Raw genomic sequence first — 21,389 nt, forward strand, 5'->3', positions numbered from 1 at the left:
CTTAAAAACATCCAGTGAATTTACCTCCTCTGCCTTCTGAGGCAGAGAATCCCACAGATTCACAACTTTCTGGGTGAAAAAGTTTTTCCTCATCTCAGTCCTAAATGACCTACCCTTTATTCTTAAACTGTGACCCCTAGTTCTGAACTCCCCCAACATCAGGAGCATTTTTCTTGCATCTAGCCTGTCCAATCCTTTAAGAATTAAGAAGTCTGCATAAGGGTTTCGACCCGAAACGTTGCCCATTTCCTTCGCTCCATAGATGCTGCCTCACCCGCTGAGTTTCTCCAGCATATTTGTCTACCTTCGATTTTCCAGCATCTGCAGTTCCTTCTTAAACCTTTAAGAATTTTATATGTTTCAATCTCATCCTTCTAAATCCCATTGAATACAAGCCCAGTCGACCCATTCTTTCATATGTCAGTCCATCCTGGGAATTAACCTGGTCAACCTACATTGGAAAATGTGTGGAGGCACTGATTAACTTACTGGGAATCACCTTTGACCAGAAACTCACAAAGCTCAGCCATGCGAGAAGTTCAGAGGCTTCAGGTGACCTACATTGCAACAGCCCAACTTTCTGTCATACAAAAAATAAGAGCCAGCTGCACAATAGAATCAAATTGCCTTGTCTGGATGAGTACAGCTCTAACAATACTCTGGAAATGTAGCACTTGCTACGACGAAGTAGAGTGTCTGATTGGCACTACATCTTCCACCATAAACACATGCTCCCATCAGCATCACACTCCACAGATGCAGCGTGCCGTGTTATTCACTTGGACAACACCTTCCCAACCTGTAACTACCATCACCAAGGATAGGAAGGCAGATACATAGGAGCATATCCACATGGAGAGCTCTCATCCCAAGTTGCAATATCATCTTACATTGCAACCATATCAAAATGTCTTAATAACTGCCAGTTCTAACATTCTGCAACTCCTTATTCAATTATAGAAACATAGAAATTAAGTGCAGGAGTAGGCCATTCGGCCCTTCGAGCCTGCACCGCCATTCAATATGATCATGGCTGATCATCGAACTCAGTATCCCGTACCTGCCTTCTCTCCATACCTCCTGATCCCCTTAGCCACAAGGGCCACATCTAACTCCCTCTTAAATATAGCCAATGAACTGGCCTCAACTACCCTCTGTGGCAGAGAGTTCCAGTGATTCACCACTCTCTCTGTGAAAAAGTTTTTCTCATCTCGGTTTTTAAAGGATTTCCCCCTTATCCTTAAGCTGTGACCCCTTGTCCTGGACTTCCCTAACATCGGGAACAATCTTCCTGCATCTAGCCTGTCCAACCCCTTAAGAATTTTGTAAGTTTCTATAAGATCCCCTCTCAATCTCCTAAATTCTAGAGAGTATAAACCAAGTCTATCCAGTCTTTCTTCATAAGACAGTCCTGACATCCCAGGAATCAGTCTGGTGAACCGTCTCTGCACTCCCTCTATGGCAATAATGTCCTTCCTCAGATTTGGAGACCAAAACTGTACGCAATATTCCAGGTGTGGTCTCACCAAGACCCTGTACAACTGCAGTAGAACCTCCCTGCTCCTATACTCAAATCCTTTTGCAATGAAAAGGATGAATATGAGTTATGAATATATTTTCTCCAAAGGAATCTCTAGGGCAGTTAGAGTTGGACAACAAATTCTGGCAATGACGACATAGAAACATAGAAACATAGAAATTAGGTGCAGGAGTAGGCCATTCGGCCCTTCGAGCCTGCACCGCCATTCAATATGATCATGGCTGATCATCCAACTCAGTATCCCGTACCTGCCTTCTCTCCATACCCCCTGATCCCCTTAGCCACAAGGGCCACATCTAACTCCCTCTTAAATATAGCCAATGAAGTGGCCTCAACTACCCTCTGTGGCAGAGAGTTCATAGAGACATCACGTAAATCTAAAAGAAAAAGAACTGGACATCTCAGTCTGAAGAAGGGTTTCGGCCCGAAACGTTGCCTATTTCCTTCGCTCCATAGATGCTGCTGCATCCGCTGAGTTTCTCCAGCTTTTTTGTGCACCTTCGATTTTCCAGCATCTGCAGTTCCTTCTTAAACACATGGACATTTTATTTAATGGTTGCCTTCGAAGATTTAAAGATTAAATCAAAATACTTGCTGGATGGTAAAAATGTTAGATAATGGCTTGCGTGAAGTAATTGTTCAGGTGAATTGAAATGTCATAGACAAGCTGTGAAAAAAAGCTAAATGCAAGTCTCATTTACACCCCAAAGGCTACAATACGCTCCGATTAAAGGCAAGCTACAGACATTCAAAGTCCCGTTAGATCTCTCCAGGAGTAATGTGTTAGATCTAGGCAGCAGACCTTGGAAAGAGCCCAGTGGCAACTGTACTAACTGGAATCGCATGCTGCTGATGATTAAGGTCCAATATGACAAGCTTTCAAGATGTTGAAGGGGAAACATAAAAGGTAAACTGTTTGTTGCTTCCAGGCATCGTATAAAAATTAGAACCAGACTTTAAGGATTGAAGTTTGATTAGTATGGGTGTCAAGGGTTATTGGGAGAGGGCAGGAGAATGGGTTAGGAGGGAGAGACCAGCAAGACCAGCCACAATTGAATGGCGGAGTAGACTTGATGAGCCGAATGGCCTAATTCTGCTCCTATCACTTATGACCTTAGGAAGATTAAAAAGATTATTCTCAGTTCACAACCCATGAAAGTAAAACTTCACCGCTGTAATCACACACGCAACTACTTAGAGAGTACACACTAACCTGCTGACGGAGTTGGTCATCGTATCGCTGCCTTGCTAGTTTGTCCTGGTACTGAGCTCGCTGAAAAATAAAGTACCAAATATATCTTGACCACGATAAAACATCACCACTCAAAACCAGCAACATTGAATTACAAGACAAATCCAGATCCATTTGAAAATGCTATGACAATAACAATAATCTTTGTTTATGTGCACAATTTACAGACTGAAGTCTCAAGTTTATAGCTTGATCTTTTTAAACCAGAGAAACGTCATCAACAATACATTCTGCAACATTATTGCAATCAGGAATAAGTAGTTATTTGACAATTTTCTCTCTATTAAAGTCACAGCCATGCATCTTGTTTTGCTTGAACAATGAAAAGATTGTTTCAAGATAGTCATAAAACCCACGTCCAGGTACTGTGGATGTTTTGTGCCTCCCCTCCAAAAGCATCGATGTTTTGCAACGAACAAACTGCTGGAGGAACGCAGTTGCTGAAGTTACATCTGCGAGGGGAATTTTCACTGTTTTAGATGAAGAGCCTGCATCCAGACTGAGAGTGGAGCGGGAAGACAGTTGGAGTCAAGAGAGGGGGTAAGGACATAACAGGTGTTAAGGCCAAGGAAGGGTGAGGGATGATAGGAACTGGATGGGAAAGGGGGATGGATGACATTGGGAGATAGAGGCAGTTGGCAAATGTTCAACATATTGACTTTAGTTTTGAGTTTGAGTTTAGTTTATAGTCACGTGTACTGAGGTATAGTGAAAAACTTTTGTTACGTGCTAACCAGTCAGCGGAAAGACGATACATAATTACCCATTGATCCATCCACATTATAGATACATGGTAAAGGGGATAACGTTTAGTGCAAGATAAAGTCCAGTAAGATCTGATCAAAGATAGACCAAGGGTCTCCAATGAGGTAGATAGTAGCTCAGGACTGCTCTCTAGTAGGTAGGATGATTCAGTTCCCTGATAACAGCTGGGAAGAAACTCCCTGAATCTGGATGTGTGCTTTTGGAAGAGGAGGATGAGATTCTCTCCAGAGATGCTGTCTATCCCGCTGAGTTACTCCAGCATTTTGTGTCTATCTTAGGAGGACGATGAATTTGGTTTGATTATATTTATGTATAGTATTAGCTCATGTTTATTATAGTGCGCAAAATAAAGTTTTTAATTGCAGCTCGATACACATAACTACAATAATAAACCTAAATCTAAACATGGGTGGAATCAATCATGGGATTAAAAAAAAAAGTTTAGGAGCAGATTCTTCCAAACCTCAGTCCACTGGTCTGAAGTTCCCAAGTCATGCCCCGTATTCTAAACTCTGAGCACAAGTCAGGTCCATTCATTCAAGGCACCTGCTCCCCAAATATATCAGAAACTTACTGCCTGATGCTGTCTGGTTTCTTCAGTCAGAGTCTTCCGCTTCTCTTCTCCTTGGATTTTGATCTGATCAGACCGGAGTTGCTCCACTGCTGCTTCATATTCCTGCATACAGAAAAATAATCACAACCCCATACCTTGTAACAATCCAGGAAAAATCTGCCGATTAAGCCGATTAGTTGAGCCAGTTCACTGGCACTTTAAAATCATGAACTGAATGAAGGGGCAATGTCACACAGGTACGGGACACTGACGCGCGCATATTGAATGCACACTCGACAATGCAAAAGAAAGTCCATGTTTCTGGACCAAAATAATGATCTGCGGTACCACACACACACACCACGCACACACACAGCAACAGAAAGTCCACTGGACCAAAATATCATTGCGGACCGTTGTAATAATGCTCAGAAACTTCACTTTCCTGGAAACTCAGTAACAAGCCAGTCAAAACTGGCTCCTCCAATTATTTCTCCGAACCCCCATAATATGTCTCATGCACTCCTTCCAATTCCCCTTTGATTCTTTTCCTTCATTGAGGGGTAAGTTACAGTCACTAACTTTTTTAGGATGTAGGGAGCTACCCACACACCACTGTGAGAACATACAAACTCTGCACGGACCAGCACTCAAGGTCATCATTTAACCCCAGCCTCTGGAGCTGTGATGCAGCTGTAGTATCAACTGTTGCACCATTATGTCACCAAATCCTACGGAACAAATGTTCCTACCAAGGCTACAAGTAAATGAGTGCTCTTGACTCAAAATACCAGCCTTGCCCAGTATGAATACTGACCCAGTGGGAGAGTCAGTGAGAAGGCAGGAGAATGGTGTTAGGAGAGATAGATTGCTATGATTGAATGGCGGAGTAGACTTGATGGGCTGAATGGCATAATTCTACTCTATTCCTCATGACTGCTAGTAAGTTGGATAATTCACTGATAGCCCATGTCGCTCAACATTGGGCAACATTGCGTGCATTCAACTAGAAGGAGCCCCCTCCTCACACCACTCAGCCCCTGTATAATGTATATCTAGGCAGTGGTATGATTTACTCACAAGCACCACATACCACCAACCTCCATTTTCTTCTCCCAACCCCACCTCATACCTTGATGCGGGTCTGATGCTCCAGATGGACACTTTGTTCTTGTAACCGAGAGAGATCCAGTGCATCCTTGGCATGGCCTGAATTAAAGAAACAAAGCAACAATTTGACTCTCGACCACAACCAAATACTTCACATTGATTAGTCGCAGCCTTGCAGTGCTGAATAATGTGTTACCAAGTTCAAGATTGCTCCAACAATTCAAGTCAGTTTATGTCCGAGGCAAGCGACGGGGTACCAAACCCATGCTAATTCCTCCATCAATAAGCAATAGAATTCCATTCGCTTTTCTCATTTTTTTCTAATCACACAAGTTAATATTTTGCCAATCAGGAGCCACAAAAGGTTCCTTCTGTCACAGAAGCCTGTGGAGGCCAAGTCAAGTCTTGATTAGTATGAGTGTCAGGTGCTGTAGGAAAAGGGAGGAGAATGGGGTTAGGAGGAAAAGATAGATCATCCTTGACTAAGTGGCGGAGTAGACTTGATGGACTGAATGGCCTAATTCTGCGTTTATAACTTATAGAAACACAGAAAATAGGTGCAGCAGTAGGCCATTTGGCCCTTCAAGGCAATACCGCCATTCAATATGATCATGGCTGATCATCCAAAATCAGTACCCTGTTCCGGCTTTTTCCCCATATCCCTTGATCCCGTTAGCCCCAAGAGATAATTCTAACTCTCTCTTGAAAACATCCAGTGAATCGGCCTCCACTGCCTGTGGCAGAGAATTCCACAGATTCACGACTCTCTGGTTGAAAAAGTGTTTCCTCATCTCAGTCCTGAATGGCCTACTCCTTATTCTTAAACTGTGACCCCTGGTTCTGGACTCCCCCGGGGACATTTTTTCTGCATATAGCCTGACCGATCCCTTAAGAGTTTTGTATGTTTCAATAAGATCCCCTCTCATCCTTCTAAACTCCAGAGTGTACAAGCCCAGCTGCTTCATTCTCTCAGCATATGACAGTCCTGCCATCCCGGGAATTAACCTTGTAAACCTACGCTGCACTCCCTCAAGAGATGGATACATAAAAGATGGATACACAAGGAATTGCAGATGCTGGAACCGTGCGCAGAACACACTGCCGGAGAAACACAGCGGTTCAGATAGCATCACTGGGGGATGTGGATAGGTGACATTTCAGTTTGGGAGTCTTCTTGAGATCCAAAGAAAAGTACCAGCCCAAAACATCCAGAAATGTTGTCTGACAAGCTGAGTTTCTCTAGCACTTTGTGTTTTTGACAGGAGATAAGTTCTATTTGACAGATCATTGTTCACTTGGTTAACTATCAATCTGAAGAAGGGTGTCGACCCGAAACGTCACCCATCCTTCTCTCCAGAGATGCTGCCTGTCCTGCTAAGTTACTACAGCATTTTGTGTCTACGAACTACATTCATCCCCCTTTACAACAGACGGCAGATGCTGGAATTTGATCTGTAGTTAAAACAAACCTGCAGAAGGAATTCAGCAGGTCAGGCTACTATCTATTACCTTCCACAGATGCTGCCTGACCCGCTGAGTTCCTTCTGCAGTTATTTTTGCTGTATCCCATTTATGCTTTGTGTCATTGAGCAAACTTAACAATCATAGCGGCTGAACCTTCATCCAAGACAATTTTCCAGCAGTAACACGCTTAATAGTTTCTAATATTTTCTTTATGGCTGATGTTAAGCCACTGGGCCCGCTCCCTTTTGCTTTCTGCCTCCCACCGTTTTTGAATAAGTGTATCACAGATGCTATTACCCAATCTAATGGTAGCTTCGCTGGATACCAGGAGAGTAAAATCAATACACCAACTACATCTGGCCGTTTGCAAGATAAACAAAGCCCAGAGGTCACGATAGAGAACACTACCACGAGGCCCCTAAGCCCAACGTCCCTCTGACAGATCCCACTGTTCCTGGCGCACGGTGATGGACCCCACTGTTCCCAGACCCCCAAACAGTGATAGATCCTGGTGCCCCCCTTGTCAGACTGTGGCCGGCGCCATTGACAGATCCCACTGCCCCCCCCCCCTAGCCCATATCAGATCCTGCTGTCCCCAGGACCACATCCCTGTGTCGGATGCCCTGTCCCAGGCTCCCGCTCCGTGATAAGGCCCTTGGCCGCCCGGGAGGGACATTGCCCGAGTTAGCCCCCCCATCGCCCACCCCACCCCGGGGGGGGGACAGGGCCCCTGGTCCCCACGATCAGCCCCGGGGGGTCCAGGGGCTCCAGCTGGGATCGGGAGGCCGGGGTTCCCACTCACGGGACGAGTCGAGCTCCCGGGCCGCCTTGGCCGCCCGCTCCAGGCCGGTGGGGTCAAAGTTGCTCCACTTGTCCTTGTCCTTGAGCCGGTCTCCGTCACCGCCACCGCCACCAGCCCCGGGCGGGGGGGGCACAGCCGGCGGCCCAGGCCCCGGTCCCGCAGCATCGCCCGCAGCCGGCGGGCCGCCCTTGTTCAAGCCGAAGATCCAGGACATGGCGGGCGGGCGGGCGGCGGTTGCTCCACACGCGCGCGGTGACCCAGTGACCTCGTCACCACCGCGCATGCGCGCCCGCCCGCCTCCAACACCCCGCCCTGCTGATTGGCCAACCGGCGCCCCCTTGGTCAGAATCGTAGATTCCCATTGGTTGTAGGGGGTGGCCCCGTGTCATCTGATTGGTCAGCCGGCGCCCCCTGCGCCCCAATGGTCATAATGGGAGATTTCCATTGGTTGCTAGGGGTGGTCCTGTGCCATCTGATTGGTCAGCCGGCGCCCCCTGCGCCCCAATGGTCATAATGGGAGATTTCCATTGGTTGCTAGGGGTGGTCCTGTGCCATCTGATTGGTTAGCCGGCGACCGCTGCGCCCCAATGCTCGGAATGGGACATTCCCATTGGTTGCTAGGAGGGGGCGCCGTGCGATCTGATTGGCCGTCGGTGCGGCCGGAAGTGCCCCCCCCCCACCCGCCCGGCCTACTTCAAGATGGCGGAGCCGGCAACTCGGGGCGCCGACCGAGCATTCGTCCTGCACGGGTTCAGAAGCCCCCTGAGGTAAGAGCCGCCACCGCATCGATTGCGGCGATCAGAGAAAACACACAGCTCACGAATGATCTCAACCGGTGTCCGAGCGGCGGCCGGGGCTGCCGTTGCTACCCTGGTTGCTATGGACGCCATGGCGGCTGCGGCTTGTGAGAATGAAGCTCTTTTGTTAGGAATAGCAGCGAAAACGTCACAAATTCCACGATATTGCAACCCAATCGTGCCTTTTTTTTATCCGTTTAATACATTTGAAGATGAGTTTGGCACATTGTGTTGTTCAAATAAAACTGATGGTTTATTTTAACACTCTCTCCTTTATTATGGTCCTAATTGTTCTGGGTCATATGTAGGTTAACACAGGGTCATCGGTACAATGGAATGTTTTTAACAAGACAACGGGTCACCTCAGCAATATTACAAGGATAAAATACAAGGTTCTTTGGTGGTCCTGAAATCCATGCACACCAGAAAGCTAAAAGCACCATGCAATGGTTGCATATAACACCAGATTAGTCTTATGAAGAAAGACTGGATAGACTTGGTTGATACTCTCTAGAATTTAGGAGATTGAGAGGGGATCTTATAGAAACTTACAAAATTCTTAAGGGGTTGGACAGGCTAGATGCAGGAAGATTGTTCCCGATGTTGGGGAAGTCCAGGACAAGGGGTCACAAGCTTAAGGATAAGGGGGACATCCTTTAAAACCGAGATGATGAGAACTTTTTTCACACAGAGAGTGGTGAATCTCTGGAACTCTCTGCCACAGATTGTAGTCTGAGGTCAGTTCATTGGCTATATTTAAGAGGGAGTTAGATGTGGCCCTTGTGGCCAAGGGGATCAGAGGGTAACTGGAGAGAAGGCAGGTACAGGAATACTGAGTTGGATGAAATACAAGGATCATATTGAATGGCGGTGCAGGCTCGAAGGGCCGAATGCACACCAGGAAAGCCTAAAAGCACCATGCTATGTTTCATATTACCCCAGATAATACACAATTTATAATTAAATCCATAATTTTCATTATTCACTTTTTAGGAATAAAGTCTAACGTGAAGAACTCCCGATATATGCTCAGGGTAGTAAGCGACAGATAATAAATATGCACCATTATCAGCATTTTCCATTGTTGGGCATTAAAAATAAACAAATTATATTGTAAAGCATTGGTTAGCAAATATGCACTCTGCTTATTTTTTAATAGATCAGTTTCGTTTCACACCATTGTCCCCACTAGAAAGGGACACCAATTAAATTAATGTATCGCACACCACCACCAATATAAAGTGAGAAATCTCAAAGATCAGTAAAAATACACAACAGTGGTCCTCTGTAAGGAAATAGACAGATTTATCTCTCTGGTGGAACTGAAATGACGAGGAATGTGCCATCCCTGAAAATAGTTAAAAAGGTGCAGAGTTTACTAAAATGTCATACCGTAGTACTACTGTTTCACGACTTGCATTGAAAATAGACAAATTTATGTAGTATGATTCCCAAGACTGTTTATAAATCTAATTAACCCAATTATAAATGGAAGACATTTTGTTCATAACACCATTTTTAAATTCTTCAAGTATTCGGCTGGCCAAGTATTTTGATAAGGAATTACCACAGGAACTAGATCCAAACTGACACTTAACTATTGTCTTGAAGGAGTGTTGTATTGGTGAAGTTCTCTTCTTTTAGAAGACAGATTAAACCAAGGCCCTTGTGTGAATATAAAGGGTCACAAGATGATATTTGAGAAAGAGCAGATCTTAGTATTCTGATCAAAATTTATTCCAATGCCATTTGTGGAACAAATCATCTGCCATGTGTGCCTAACTAACAATAGTTAGAATGTGTAGGAAGGAACTGCAGATGCTGGTTTAAACTGAAGATAGACACAATTACTCCAGTTGTTTGTGTCTATTATCAAGATATAGAAGTCTCCAAATATCTCTGATATATAAGTGGTATCTAAGTGCTTCTTTTTGTATTCCTCTATGACCATAAATCAATTTCTGAAATACGAGTAGAAGAGGACAATTAAATGAGCAGAAGATAGACACAAAATGCTGGAATAACTCAGTAGGTCAGGCAGCATCTCTGGAGAGTAGGAATAGTCAATGTTTTGGGTCATTTGGTCTGATGAAGGGTTTCAACCTGAAACATTGCCTATCCTCTCATTCTGAAGACCTGAAACTTCATCTATTCTTTTTCTCCAGAGATGCTGTCAGACCCGTTGAGTTACTCCAGGATTTTGCATTGATCTTTGGTGTAAACCAGCATCTGCAATTCCTTCCGACATATTAAATGAGCAATATTTATGCCGAGACTACTATTTGGATTGCTTGTGATCCTGTAGAGGCCAATTTTTTTCCCATTTACCTGAGGTAGGCGTGCATTTTACAGAATGCAGCATAGAATAGACCATGATTTGTCTAATTCAGGCTAATTCACATTAGATTGAGCCTTTGGAGTCCAACCCTAATTTAAAATCAATGCTACGAGTCTAAGATAATTAATTTGTTAGCCTGGAACCAGCAGATTTAAGAGAGGAAGATTTGTTTTATATCAGAGGTAGTAACCAATTTATTTAATTTATTTTTCAGGCATAGGCCAAATGAACATCTCACAAACTCCCAAAAGACATTCACCATGCAAGTACCAAGTGGCCCGTCTGCAGACTGGGAGTTCAACAGTAGCTCAATGGACCACCGCATAGATGACGGACTAAGTGGTACGATTTAATGCTATACACATTTATACTGAGACCGAAGTGTTTTGCACTGGTTTGAAGCAGGCGGCACAGTGGCGCAGCTGGTAGAGCCACTCCAACACAGCATGAGAGACCGGTTTCGATCCTGACCTCGGTTGCTGTCAGTGTGGAGTTTGCACATTCCCCCTCTGACCACCTGGGTTTGCTCCCACATCCCAAAGAGATGTGCTGGTTTGTAGGTTAATTGGTCTCTGTAAATTGCCTCTGGTGTGCTGAGAAAATGGGATAACACTGAGTTAGTGTGATCAATGCTCAGCGTGGACTCGGTTCACTGCATGCTGCATCTCTAAACTAAAATCTAAGAATATTGGCATTTCAAATTAATTTAATGTAGCGTTACTTCAATTTTTTTAAACTTTTACAACATACTTTAATTTTCATCTTTAATTACTTTTAAATCCGTTGTTAAATGTAATTGTCAGAGCAATAAGGTGGAACATAAAATTGATTAATGCGTTGATGTTTTGTCTTTTAATTAGAGATGCCTTTGTCTGGCAGCCAGAAGGACAGCCCCAGCATCGATGAATTGGAACAGAGTTTAAGTGAACTAAAGATGCAGGTGAAAAGTCTGACTTCAAGCCTGACCCCCGCATTAAGGACAGACTACAAAAGGATAGGCGGTTTGGAGAGCAATTCCAGCCCAGGCAACAGAAATGGTGACTGGCCAGCACAAACCAACGGGGCATTTAATGAGGAGAATGTAGGTCGGCAAGCAGAGTCAGAGTGGTTTCTGAGGCCGAGGCATTTGGTGCAATCGCTGGGCAGGTATCCAGCCCTTGAAAGCCTTGGTGTTCCTGTTCACTCTGTGTCTCCAGTTGATCGAGTGGTGGGTCTCACAGGGAGTGAACTCTCCAGCAAAACCTTCACGCCTTCCACCATCTCGCCGGTCGACATCGCCTACAAGGAAACCCTACCCGTTAGCGTGGGTGCGCCACACTTAATTGGAGTCAGCGCCCTTCTTCCTCCGCAGATTCCCGTCCGGCTTCAGTCACCTGAAAGAACAAGATCTTCATCCCTCCAAGACCAGTTTCGGACTCTCAGACGCTCCAGAAACATCCGCTCGCGTTCTCTGTCCCCTGCTTCCAAAAGAGTTCATTGGCAGCATTCCCGCCCTCGTTCTCCCAAACCAGTGTGGAGACCAAATTCCACCAAAGTAAACGCATGTGGCAGGCCCCCTCCACCCTTAAAGAGGCAGAAAGCAGGGAGTAGGAAGGTGACCATCGCCAAGCCATTTAGATCGTATTCCTACAGCCTGCGATCATTCAACCCCAGCTCTCAACCTGATCACCGCCTGGATGATGGTCTGAGTTCCTGGAGAGCTCCGCGCAGCTTCACTGCTCTGGATGTAGCTGCACCTTCGACACAGGAGATCAGCGAAAGGTGGTTTTCCTCTCCTTACCTAAACTATACTGCTACAAACAAGGTTTTAGAAATCATACATGACTTTCTAGGTCACTAACAGGAGGTAGAAATTGAAGGTAAATCAACGGACAACCAGAGATCGAGAGTTCCAGATTCAGCTATTGGAAGCCATGGTCAGGATCTGTTTAAGAATAAAGATTTATTTTGTGTTTTTGGAGGAACTGCAGATGCTGGAATCTTGATCGAGGCACAAAGTGCTGGAGAAACTCAGCAGGTTTGGGAGCATCTTTGGAGGGAATGGACAGGCAATGTTTCTGGGTCAAGACTTCTTTAGACTGGCTCAATCTGACCCAAAATGTAATCTGTCCATTGCTTCCACCGAGTTCCTCTATCACTTTGTGTTCTATCATGTTTTTGTTTGAGGCTGAGCTAAAGGTCTACTTCAATGCTGAACGTACCTCCTGTTTGCTGTGATTTATTCCATCCACAACCAAAGTGTATAGAAAAGTTAATCTATCCAAAACCATTTAATTGTCATTTACTGTTATTTTTCTTCCCACTTTTCATTTTGTTTGGTTCCACTGCCTGCCTGGGAAGTCCAATCCCTGCACGCAACCCTCCTTGCAGCTTGTTTTTAATCAGAATGGATGTACACCTTCCTTGCATCCATCAGCTTTGTGGTCTAAAGTTAAAAATGATCTTGAACATTTTAGATACAAGGAATTGCAGGTTTTGGTTTGCAAAAACAGACACAAAGTCGTGGAGTTACTCAAGGGGTGAGGACTCTGCAGAACATGGACATTTCAGGTCGGGGCATTTCTTCAGACTGATTGTAGTGGGGGCAGGACACAGCCAGGCAAGTGACAGGTGGAGAAACGAGGAACTGCATATGCTGTTTAGAAAAAAAAGTGTTGGAGTAACTCAGTGGATCAGGCAGCATCCTTGGAGAACATGGATTGAACATGGAAAAAGGTGCAGGAGGGAGGCCATTTGGCCCTTTGAGCCAGCACCGCCATTCATTGCATCATGGCTGATCATCCCCAATCAGTAACCCGTGCCTGCCTTCTCCCCATATCCATTGATTCCGCTAGCCCCTAGAACTTCATCTAATTGGTGATATATTGGACCGGGACCTTCTTCTGCAGAAGGGTGCCGACCTGAAACGTCACCTATCCATGTCCTCCAGGAATGCTGCCTGACCCGCTGAGTTACTCCAGCATTTTGTATCCTTTTAAGTGAGACATGGATACAAATAAGGGGAGATTTGTTGATAGATGGGTGGACAAAGGCTAGAGATAAAATGACAAAAGGTAAAAGAAGAAATGTGAATTGTGAAGTCAGGGTAAGGAATGTAGCTGGGAGGGGATGGGGAATGGGAGAATGGGTATGAATCCAATTGGGACACTGGGAAGGGGGGGGGGGGGGGGTGTTTGTAGGTTAGTTACTCAAAAATGGTCTTGGTCAGATAACATTCTTCATTCTGGTATTTTTCTCTACCTTTGGTACTTGGCTTGATTGAACTGATTTACCATACAACCATATAACAATTACAGCACGGAAACAGGCCATCTCGACCCTTCTAGTCCGTGCCGAACACATAATCTCCCCTAGTCCCATATACCTGCGCTCAGACCATAACCTTCCATTCCCTTCCCGTCCATATAACTATCCAATTTATTTTTAAATGATAAAAACGAACCTACCTCCACCACCTTCACTGGAAGCTCATTCCACACAGCCACCACTCTCTGAGTAAAGAAGTTCCCCCTCATGTTACCGCTAAACTTCAGTCCCTTAATTCTCAAGTCATGTCCCCTTGTTTAGAAACATAGAAACATAGAAATTAGGTGCAGGAGTAGGCCATTCGGCCCTTCGAGCCTGCACCGCCATTCAATATGATCATGGCTGATCATCCAACTCAGTATCCCGTACCTGCCTTCTCTCCATACCCCCTGATCCCCTTAGCCACAAGGGCCACATCTAACTCCCTCTTAAATATAGCCAATGAACTGGCCTCAACTACCCTCTGTGGCAGAGAGTTCCAGAGATTCACCACTCTCTGTGTGAAAAAAGTTCTTCTCATCTCGGTTTTAAAGGATTTCCCCTTTATCCTTAAGCTGTGACCCCTTGTCCTGGACTTCCCTAACATCGGGAACAATCTTCCTGTTGTTTGAATGAAGTTTGAATCTTCCCTACTCTCAGTGGGAAAAGCTTTTCCACGTTAACTCTGTCTATCCCTCTCATCATTTAAAAAACCTCTATCAAGTCCCCCCTTAACCTTCTGCGCTCCAAAGAATAAAGCCCTAACATGTTCAACCTTTCTCTGTAGCTTAGTTGCTGAAACCCAGGCAACATTCTAGTAAATCTCCTCTGTACTCTCTCTATTTTGTTGACATCCTTCCTATAATTAGTCGACCAAAATTGTACACCATTCTCCAGAATTGGCCTCACCAATGCCTTGTACAATTTTAACATTACATCCCAACTTCTATACTCGATTATTAATTTAATTGGACAGCATGCAGACAAAGACTTTTTGCTGTGTCTCAGTGCACTTGACAACAATAAAGCAATACGTATATCATCAACTTGTTCCTGCAGGTTCCTGCAAACTCTGGCAGAGGGCGACACTAGGCTGTCCCTGGTGGAAACGTCTCCGTACCAGCAAGAACTGTCTCAACTGCGGCTGCAGCGTCTCCGTGTGGAGGAAGAGTTACTCCTGGAGCTGAAACGCCAACAAGAACTGGAGAGACTCCGGGGACCGCAGCTCAAATGGTAGAGAGGCACTGTGTTAACACACGGTGCTGGAGGAACTCAGCAGCTCAGGCAGCACCTGGGGAGCGATGGGTCGGGTCGGGACTCTTCTTTCGAATAGGGGGAGGAAGCTGGAGAAAAGAGGTGGGGTGGGACAAAGCCTGGCAAGTAATAGAAGCAAGGGATTGCAGATGCTTGTTTACAAAAGTGACACTCATGCTGGAGTAACTCAGGGGGGCGAGGAATCCTCCCTGGAAAACAAGGATCGGTGATATTCCGGGTCGGGAGCTTTATTCAGACTAAAGGGTCCCCACACGAAACATTACCTATCCATGTTCTCCAGTGATGCTGGGCGACACGATGAGTTACTTCAGCATTTTGTGTCTTTTCCTGGCAATTGATAGGTGGATACAGAAGAGAGGGTGTTTGATTGGCAGGCGGGTGGAGTAAGTGACAACGTTTAGAGGTTTTTAACATACTGACAGAAAGTTTCTGTTATAGTTCTGTTAAAGTATATATGTGTGTGTATATGTGTGTGTATATATGTGTGTGTGTATATATATTATATGTGTGTCTATGTATGTATGTATATATATTATGTGTGTGTGTGTGTGTGTATATATGTGTAGATTTATTATATATATATACACACACACACACACACACACACACACACACACACACATATATGTACAGTGGCTTGCAAAAGATTTCATACCCCTTGAACTTTTCCACTTTTTGTCACGTTACAACCACAAATGTAAATGTATTTTATTGGGATTTTATGTGATAGACCAACACAAAGTGGTGCATAATTGTGAAGTGGAAGGAAAATGATACATGGTTTTCAAATTTTTTTACAAATAAAAAACTGAAAAGTGTGGCGTGCAAAAGTATTCAGCCCCCCTGAGTCAATACTTTGTAGAACCACCTTTCGCTGCAATTACAGCTGCAAGTCTTTTGGGGTATGTCTCTACCAGCTTTGCACATCTAGAGACTTAAATTTTTGCCCATTCTTCTTTGCAAAATAGCTCAAGCTCAGTCAGATTGGATGGAGAGCGTCTGTGAACAGCAATTTTCAAGTCTTGCCAGAGATTCTCAATTGGATTTAGGTCTGGACTTTGACTGGGCCATTCTAACACATGAATATGCTTTGATCTAAACCATTCCATTGTAGCTCTGGCTGTATTTTTAGGGTTGTTGTCCTGCTGGAAGGTGAACCTCCGCCCTAATCTCGTCTTTTGCAGACTCTAACAGGTTTTCTTCCAAGATTGCCCTGTATTTAGCTCCATCCATCTTCCCATCAACTCTGACCAGCTTCCCTGTCCCTGCTGAAGAAAAGCATCCCCACAGCATGACACTGCCACCACCATGTTTCACAGTGGGGATGGCGTGTTCAGGGTGATGTGCAGTGTTAGTTTTCCGCCACACTGCGTTAGCGTTTTGCATTTAGGCCAAAAACTTCAATTTTGGTCTCATCTGACCAGAGCACCTTCCTCCACATTTTTGCTGTGTCCCCCACATGGCTTGTGGCAAACTGCAAACGGAATTTCTTATGGCTTTTTTTTCAACAATGGCTTTCTTCTTGCCACTCTTCCATAAAGGCCCGATTTGTGGAGTGCACGACTAATAGTTGTCCTGTGGACAGATTCTCCCACCTGAGCTGTGGATCTCTGCAGCTCCTCCAGAGTTACCATGGGCCTCTTGGCTGCTTCTCTGATCAATGCTCTCCTTGCCCGGCCTGTCAGTTTAGGTGGACGGCCATGTCTTGGTAGGTTTGCAGTTGTGCCATACTCTTTCCATTTTCGGATGATGGATTGAACAGTGCTCCGTGAGATGTTCAAAGCTTGGGATATTTTTTTATAACCTAACCCTGCTTTAAACTTCTCCACAACATTATCCCTGACCTGTCTGGTGTGTTCCTTGGGCTTCATGATGCTGTTTGTTCACTAATGTTCTCTAACAAACCTCTGAGGCCTTCAGAGAACAGTTGCACTGGATTTTATTTAGTATCAGAGTTAGATTGAATACACACACTTTTCAGTTTTTTCTATTTACTAATTATAGAAACATAGGTGACTTCTGAAGGCAATTCGGCCCTTCACTGGATTTTATTTAGGGGATATCAGAGTAAAGGGGGCCGTGAATACTTTTGCACGCCACCCTTTTCCAGTTTTTTCCCTCTTATTTGTAAAAAAAAACTACCCTTGTGAAAACCATCTCTCATTTTCCTTCCACTTCACAATTATGCGCCACTTTGTGTTGGTCTATCACATAAAATCCCAATAAAATACATTTACGTTTGTGGTTGTAACGTGACAAAATGTGGAAAAGTTCAAGGGTATGAAAACTTTTGCAAGCCACTGTATATGAATATATACATATGTATAGTGGCTACATATCTGTATACCTGCCAACACTCTAGTTTATATCCTGAATTTCTGGTCAAAGATTGTTATTTATAATAAATTTTAAAAGTTATAAATTACCCAGTGATTGGGACACAAGGAACTGCAGATGCTGGTTTACCAGAAAATCGACACAAAGTTCTCCAGTAATTCAGCAGGTCATGCATCATCTCTGGGGAACATGGATATGACATTTCGAGTAGGGAGCATTCTTCAGTTACCTGTGTTTGATGAAAATCTAATATTTAAGATATTGGGATATTAGGCTGGTTTTGTTAAGGTGTGACGGACTTTCTGTCAGTAGGTTAAATTAAATGCACAAAACTATTTATCTCGAGATTATTAAATTTACGAACAAAAAAGTTATTCTTAATGAAAATTGAGACAGTTAACTGAGGATAATTTTACCACAGGTTCAGAAAATGGGTGTAAATTTGTAGATTATCTTTGTTATCACATGACAATAACTAAATCATTCATTTTGAGTTCCAAACAGTAATCCTTCTGGGATCCAGGGGTGTTTTTACCACTCAGATGTGTTACATTATAGATCTTTAACCTTCAGGGATCATTGGAGATCGATTTATTTTTGACACGGTTGGTTTTGCATCGTTTCAGGTATGAAATGAAAGGGCCTCGCTTTCATTATGAAGCACACAAGAACAATGAAACGTTGCGGAACATCAGGGGAATGCAGTCTGGCGATGGGCAGGGCCTGTTCTCTGCTTCTGGGGACTTCTCTCCCAAGGCTAGCATGGAAGCGCTGAGCCCTTGGGATGTTCAGCAGTGACCCTCCTCCTGATTCAGCTAACATTCCTGACTTTGATACAAAATGGTACAATTACTATGTGCAGTAAAGACTGAATCCAGCATGGATTGCACTGGACTTTGGTACAGCTGACACTGGAGATTTGGATGCTGTTGCCATTTATGCTCCACTCTACTACTAATTTGCTATCTTTTTTAGATGTTACACAGTAGAATATTACATTTTCCAATGAACCTGGTTAGTGCCAGGGAAGCCGCAGAGAAACAGAGACCAGGTGAGTTTCAAGGGATTGCAGGAACCAGGGCCTCAGTGAATGGAAGGATGCACGAGAACCAAGAGTGGCGAGTGAAAGGAACTTAGAGAACCGAGGCTATGGTGTGCGAATGGGAGCACGGGAATTGGAGCCCCAGCCCGTGAAAGGGAGCTGAGGAATTGGGAGCCCAGTGAGTTAAAGGGAATGCAGGTGTCAGCACGTCAGCCACAGCGATTTAGGTGCCAACGCATTCGGATTTCCAAATATTCAGATGGGGGATTATTGGAGTTACACTGATCTCATCAGACACCAAAGCTCAACAAAGCATTGTGACCTCCACTAGGAGTGAGATCTCTCTATGTGCTCAGGCTTCACCCCTCAGTAGAATCTCACTCAATCACAGTCAAACAGGTTTGAGGTGCATGCCGATGTTTGCTAACTTGACTGAACCTTAGGTGGGTTGATAAATATCCACCTCCCAACAAAGTGGCAATGTGTTTCATCTATGACTATTAATTCTATTTCCCAACCAATTGTTGATCTGTCTTTGCTTTGACCTCATTTTGAAACTTTCCCTTTGCTAAATTAAATTGTGCCGTTTGACTTTTGTTTTAGTTACACCCTCGAGCCTACCTCTTAATCGTCTGATTTCATGTCAGAAAGTCCCAGTTTTGTCAATATTTCCTTGTGGTTCAGCTTATCTGGGGTTATTGCACAAAACAAGCTGCTGGAGGAACCAGGGTTGAGCAGCATCTGTGGAAGCAAAGGGATAACAAACCTATTGGGTGGAGACTTGCGTCAGGACTGGATACTGGATGTTGTTTGTCCTGCTGAGTTCCTCCAGCAGTTTAATTTTGGCTCCAAATTCCAGCATCTGGAGTCTCTTGTGTCTCCTATCTAGTGTTATTCATCAGCTCTGGATCACCGACACTGCTTGATATTCTCTCCTCTATGTTATGGTTGCCACATTGATCAGCTTGGAGTACCGATATATTATAACCCTCTCTTGATTTGATCACAATTCATTCTTTTATTGGTCCCCATTTTACATTGATTGCACATATTGCATCTATTTTGTACCTATAAAATCATTTTCACCTCCATCACTCATAGTGCATTATATCATTCACTTTATTATGATGACTCCTTCAAGAACTGGCTAGGTCAGTAAAATCATCCCCTTCTCTATCCATTATTTGCCAGCTTGTTATCACACGATCATTATCCCCTACTTTTCATTCCTGACAATCGGTGCTTTTATTTTATTTGGATGTAATGTTAAGGGTGGCACAGCGGTAGAGTTGCTGCCTTACAGCGCCAGAGTCCATCTTGACTATGGGTACTGACTGTACGGAGTTTGTACGTTCTCCCTGTGACTGTGTGGGTTTTCTCTGGGAGATCCGGTTTCCTCCCACGTCCGAAAGACGTGCAGGTTTGTAGGTAAATGAGCCCACTGTAAATTGGCCCCAGTGTGCTGGATAGAACTAGTGTATGGGTGATCATTGGTCGGCGTGGGCCGAAGGGCCTGTTTTCACTCCGTATCTCTAAAACGAAACTAAACCTGGCTCTATCTGACTGGGTACATTTTGTGGACACAAGGAACTGCAGATGCTGGAATCGTGAACAAATTACAAAGTGCTGGAGGAACTTGGTGGGTCAGGCAGCATCTGGGCAGGGAATGAACAGACTGTGCAGAAGTTTTTTCAGGCTTGACCTGAAACATCCCACCAAAGGTGCTGCCCGACCCACTGAGTTCCTCCAGCACTTTCTGGACCTTGTTGTACTTTGGAAAATGGACCATAATGGATCATAATTCTACTGTGTGATCTCCCCGGAGATTATCAACGCTATCTGTTCTACAAATTGCTTTATATTATCTCCCAACTTGTTTCTATGCGAGCATCGAAGATGTGAAATGTATGCTGGGGGGGCAGACACTCAATCAGGTACTGTAACTAGCGCATCCTGAGCGTGCAATCTTTCAATGTATGTAAAGGCTACATTTTCTGGATACCAATTGTGGCTGCAGAATTGCTGGAGCTTTGTGGAGAGTCTGCTGCACAGTTTGGACCAGACCAGAATAATGTATCTCTCATCAAGGTAAGTTTCATTAATCAGATCAAAGTCTGGTAACCTGGACCTTCCTGGTTTTAACGAATTTCTTTGGCGCACATACGTGTGGGGAGGCGCGACCGCCATTGCCGGCTTGTTTCCGATGTAAACATGAGTGTTGTGGAAATGACAAACTATCTTGATTGCACTCGGGACTGAGTACAGAATTGCTTACCTCAGTCCGAGTTTAAGTCTGGGAGTGTCTGTCCTGGTCTATTTATTAACATTTTTGGAAAACAATGCATTGTTACTGATGAGCAATTTATAGATACAATTGGAGTCAGTGAACCCATATCATAACTGGCATCTTGTTTCCAGCTGTCTCTGCAATGTTTCCGTTGTTGAATATCTCTGATTAAACATGATTTGACAACAGCACTGTTTCAGAGTGACTTCCTCCAAAGTGTGTAATTCAACAATCTTAGCTAAGTTGATTTAAATTACACAATGATTGAACAAGTTGGGTCACGGGTTTACTGAATTGTATGGTGAAGGGTTGTGCCACTGTTATCAATGGGGGGGGGTGGAGGGGAATGGGTACTGCTGTTATTTGTGGACGGAGGGTAGGTGGTCTGTGGTACTGTGGAGTTTGTTGATGCGCTGTTGTGAAATGTCTGGATCTTATGGATGGGGCAGCATGTTGTTACAACTGGAGCTATTTGGTTGATTAGGTTGGTGTGTATGGCTGTAAACATATGAGTCATACAGCACGGAAACAGGCCCTTTAAC

At 44.4% G+C, this 21,389-nt stretch overlaps 2 protein-coding genes across 2 annotated transcripts in view; one reads left to right on the plus strand and one right to left on the minus strand.

The window, feature by feature from the left end:
• The window catches only part of atad3 (ATPase family AAA domain containing 3), a 48,199-nt gene extending 40,456 nt beyond the window's left edge, over positions 1–7,743 (minus strand). Inside the window, exons 1-4 of the mRNA XM_055659183.1 lie at positions 7,487–7,743; positions 5,243–5,319; positions 4,132–4,233; positions 2,754–2,813 (exon numbers count right to left, since the gene is read on the minus strand). Of these exons, the coding sequence (XP_055515158.1) occupies positions 2,754–2,813; positions 4,132–4,233; positions 5,243–5,319; positions 7,487–7,700 (453 nt within the window). The 5' untranslated portion in view covers positions 7,701–7,743. The remainder of the gene's footprint in view (positions 1–2,753; positions 2,814–4,131; positions 4,234–5,242; positions 5,320–7,486) is intronic.
• Positions 7,744–8,165: 422 nt separating this feature from the next.
• LOC129711523 (uncharacterized) lies at positions 8,166–21,035 on the plus strand. The gene is made up of 5 exons (XM_055659184.1): positions 8,166–8,253; positions 10,836–10,963; positions 11,482–12,382; positions 14,966–15,139; positions 18,145–21,035. The coding sequence occupies exons 1-5, from the start codon at positions 8,186–8,188 to the stop codon at positions 18,314–18,316; spliced, it is 1,443 nt and encodes a 480-aa protein (XP_055515159.1). The 5' UTR covers positions 8,166–8,185; the 3' UTR covers positions 18,317–21,035.
• The last annotated feature ends 354 nt before the right edge of the window (positions 21,036–21,389 follow it).

This window comes from Leucoraja erinacea, chromosome 30 (genome assembly GCF_028641065.1).
Source record: "Leucoraja erinacea ecotype New England chromosome 30, Leri_hhj_1, whole genome shotgun sequence".
NCBI classification, from domain to species: domain Eukaryota; kingdom Metazoa; phylum Chordata; class Chondrichthyes; order Rajiformes; family Rajidae; genus Leucoraja; species Leucoraja erinaceus.